Source organism: Haemaphysalis longicornis, unplaced genomic scaffold, assembly GCF_048455015.1.
Source record: "Haemaphysalis longicornis isolate Haplotype H1 unplaced genomic scaffold, Haemaphysalis longicornis Haplotype H1 scaffold_9, whole genome shotgun sequence".
In the NCBI taxonomy this organism is placed as follows: Eukaryota; Metazoa; Arthropoda; class Arachnida; order Ixodida; family Ixodidae; genus Haemaphysalis; species Haemaphysalis longicornis.
This window is the reverse complement of record NW_027526460.1, coordinates 172174077-172177220: the sequence shown is the minus strand read 5'-3', so window position 1 is coordinate 172177220 and position 3144 is coordinate 172174077. Positions and strand designations below refer to the sequence as shown.

Below are 3144 nucleotides of genomic sequence, written 5' to 3'. Positions count from 1 at the left end.
TGCGGGTTCAAATCTAGGGGTAGAAGCCTTTTTTTATTGGCCGAATGTGTTTAATTGACAGATTTGCTGACGACGTGACGGATAGTATACTATCCGCCACGTCGTCGGCGAATCGGTCAATCAAACACATTCGGCGAATTAAACACATTCAGCTACGGATCTCACCTACACGCCTTTTCTCCGTAGAAAAGGCGTGTAGGTGAGATCCGTGGCTGCGGGAGAGACGCCCCGCGGTTCACCATCTCCGATGAAGTGGAGCACCGGAGTTCAGCCACTGCGTCCACCTCGGCTCGGCCTTACTGCATGAAACGATACTTGTTAGCTTGAAGCGGCGCAAGGAGGTTTATGCGGCCCATTTCTGAAGGCAATAACATGTAAATAGCGGATCATGTAGATTTCTGAAGTATGACTAATGCGCGATTAGAGATAACCTCAGAAACCATATACGCTTTGCACGGCGGAAACGAAACCAAAACTGCCTCGAACTCCCAGGAAATGTACTACAAAACTACATTCTTACAATTTCACTTCATGCCAATAGCACTAATGTTTTTCCTAAGGAAAAATAGCACTGACAAAAGCGCGATTGCGTATGCATGAAATTTAGTACGATAAACAGCGTCCAATCGTATTTCAAGACAAGTTCGCCTCACAGGAAACGTCACGCGACCTGCTTGGACGATACCCATGATTTTAAACTTTATATATACGCATATGATTGTTTGTCAATGTTATTGTTTTAGGAGTAGCTCTACTACTACTGGCAACAATTGAGCACATGTATCGGAATGTAGTTGTCGTTTATTTTTGGAGAGTTGTTCAAACCAGTTTCGGCTTGGGTTCGCCACAGCAACATGCTTGGCGCCGAACGTTATCACTGGTCGGATGTCGTATGTAGTACTATAGTTGTTGACAGGGTAACTCTGCAGGAGAAGCTCCGCCCGCGGGCGTGAGGCGGTCGCCTTGGGGGACTTCCGCGATTCAGAATGTAGTTCCGTGATGATAATGTTGTTTTGCATGTAAATTATCACTACGAAGAAGGGAATTACACCAATATCGAATTATTTTTATGGCACGAAGAACAATTTAGTTAGAAGGTACGCACAAACAACTTAAAAAAACATTATAGAAAACGTGGTGCGGCAGAAAAAAAAAGAAATGCGAACCTGCCAAAAAAAGAAATTAGCGTTAGAAAGAATGTATGTAATTGTTTTCATTTTGTAGTAGACATTTCTGCATAACGGAATGTTTTTAGCTGTTTTCTTTTTAAAATGTCCCAGGTAAGTTACGCGCGTATTAGTTCCTACGTCAGGTTTTGACGCATTCGCGCATGCATACTGCGGCACCAACACCACTTGCACCGCTCGTCCCCTCTTCGGCTCTCCGAGTGCGTTTCTGTGAGTGCGTTCTGCGTTGTCTGGATAGTGCGACACCAACACCACTTGCACCGCTCGTCCCCTCTTCGGCTCTCCGAGTGCGTTTCTGTGAGTGCGTTCTGCGTTGTCTGGCTTTTCTTCCGTGATGGATCCCCACGTGGTAACATCGGCTTGCGATTCTTCCTTGCCTGGTGAGTCTGGTGGAGCTTCAACCGCTACACCGAGGACCCTAAGCAAGAACAAGAGCGGCAATGTGCTCAACAGCACTGCGCGGAAAATCATCTTTCACTGCTACAACTTCCGGCGGGCCAGGGAGCCGGAATGCACTGTGGAACATACTGCCGCATTTGTCGCCGATTTTCTCGGAATTGGCGCGCGGACCGTGTTCGCGGTCAAGAACGAGGCACAAGCCACTGGTGGAGTGTTGTCAACGCCGTCTCGCAAACGCCCGCGGAATTCCGAGAAGAAGCGACGCAGTGCCTTGTACGACAGCTTCACGTTGAACGCGCTGAGGTCCTGCGTGCACGACTTCTTTCACCGCAACGAAATACCGACGGTGGCAAAGATAACAAAGGAGTTCTCGGAGCGTACAGGTGACCCGTCGCTGAAGCCATGGACTGTTCGTCGTCTACTTCGAGAGATCGGGTTCAAGCGGGAGAAGAGAAGCCGGAACTCTTTGCTGCTTGATCGGGAAGACATCCTCGCATGGCGGCACGAGTACCTGCGTGACATTCGGCGGTACCGAGCGGAAAATCGGCAGATTTTCTACTTGGATGAGACCTGGGTGACGGCAGGACACACGACCTCGACTGTGTGGACTGACACCACTGTGAAGTCCAGTGCAGACGCCTTCAGGCGCGGCCTGACGACGGGACTGAAGCAGCCGTCAGGTAAAGGTCAGCGGGTCATTGTAACCCACATAGGCAGCAAAGATGGCTTCGTTGATGGATGTCTCGACGTGTTCCGTGGCAAAAAGACAGGGGACTACCACGAAGAAATGGACGGCCCCCGCTTCGAAGGCTGGTTTGACGGTGTGCTGCAGAGGATCCCGAGTGGTAGCGTCATAGTGATGGACAATGCCTCCTACCACTCACGGCGGAACGAGGCAGTGGCAACGACGAATTCCCTCAAGGGAACTATCACAGAGTGGTTGGACAGCAAAGGAGTCCAGTACGGCGCTGGGCTTACCAAGAAGCAATTGCTGGAAATAGTTGCTCGTGTGAAGCCACGCTTCATCAGCTACCGAGTGGACATGGCTGCACAGAAGGCAGGCTTTATCGTGGTAAGGCTGCCACCTTACCACTGCGAGTTCAATCCTATTGAACTGATCTGGGGCAAGTGAAGAACGCTGTGGCAGCAGCCAACACGACATTCAACATTACACATGTTGAACAGCTGCTCAAGGATAAGGTCGCAGAAGTCACAGCCGAACATTGGCGGGAGGCTGTGAGGCATGTGCAGACGCTCGAGGAAAAGTTTCAGCAAGTGACGTGCAGTAGTGACCACATTGTCCCAATCGTCATCACGCTTGAGGAAGACGACGAAAGCACTTGTGACGACGCCACTGCTTCTGACAGCGACATCTCAGGTGTTTGGCCTGTTGATGAGCTTTGAAAACGACGACGACAACACTTCCAATGGCACAGCTGATTCCTACAGCACCAACCGCTTTGGTTGGAGGCGTTAAACACGCCGAAGCTACACCTGGGCTATGAGGCCCGCTGTAGTGGAGAGCTCTGGATTAATTTCGACCAACTGGGGATCTTTA

The 3144-nt window shown here is 50.2% G+C and overlaps 1 protein-coding gene across 1 annotated transcript; it reads left to right on the top strand.

The window, feature by feature from the left end:
- Positions 1–1521: 1521 nt before the first annotated feature.
- On the top strand, positions 1522–2718 carry LOC144153568 (uncharacterized). Its single transcript, XM_077685188.1, has one exon. The coding sequence runs from the start codon at positions 1522–1524 to the stop codon at positions 2716–2718; it is 1197 nt and encodes a 398-aa protein (XP_077541314.1).
- Positions 2719–3144: the final 426 nt, after the last annotated feature.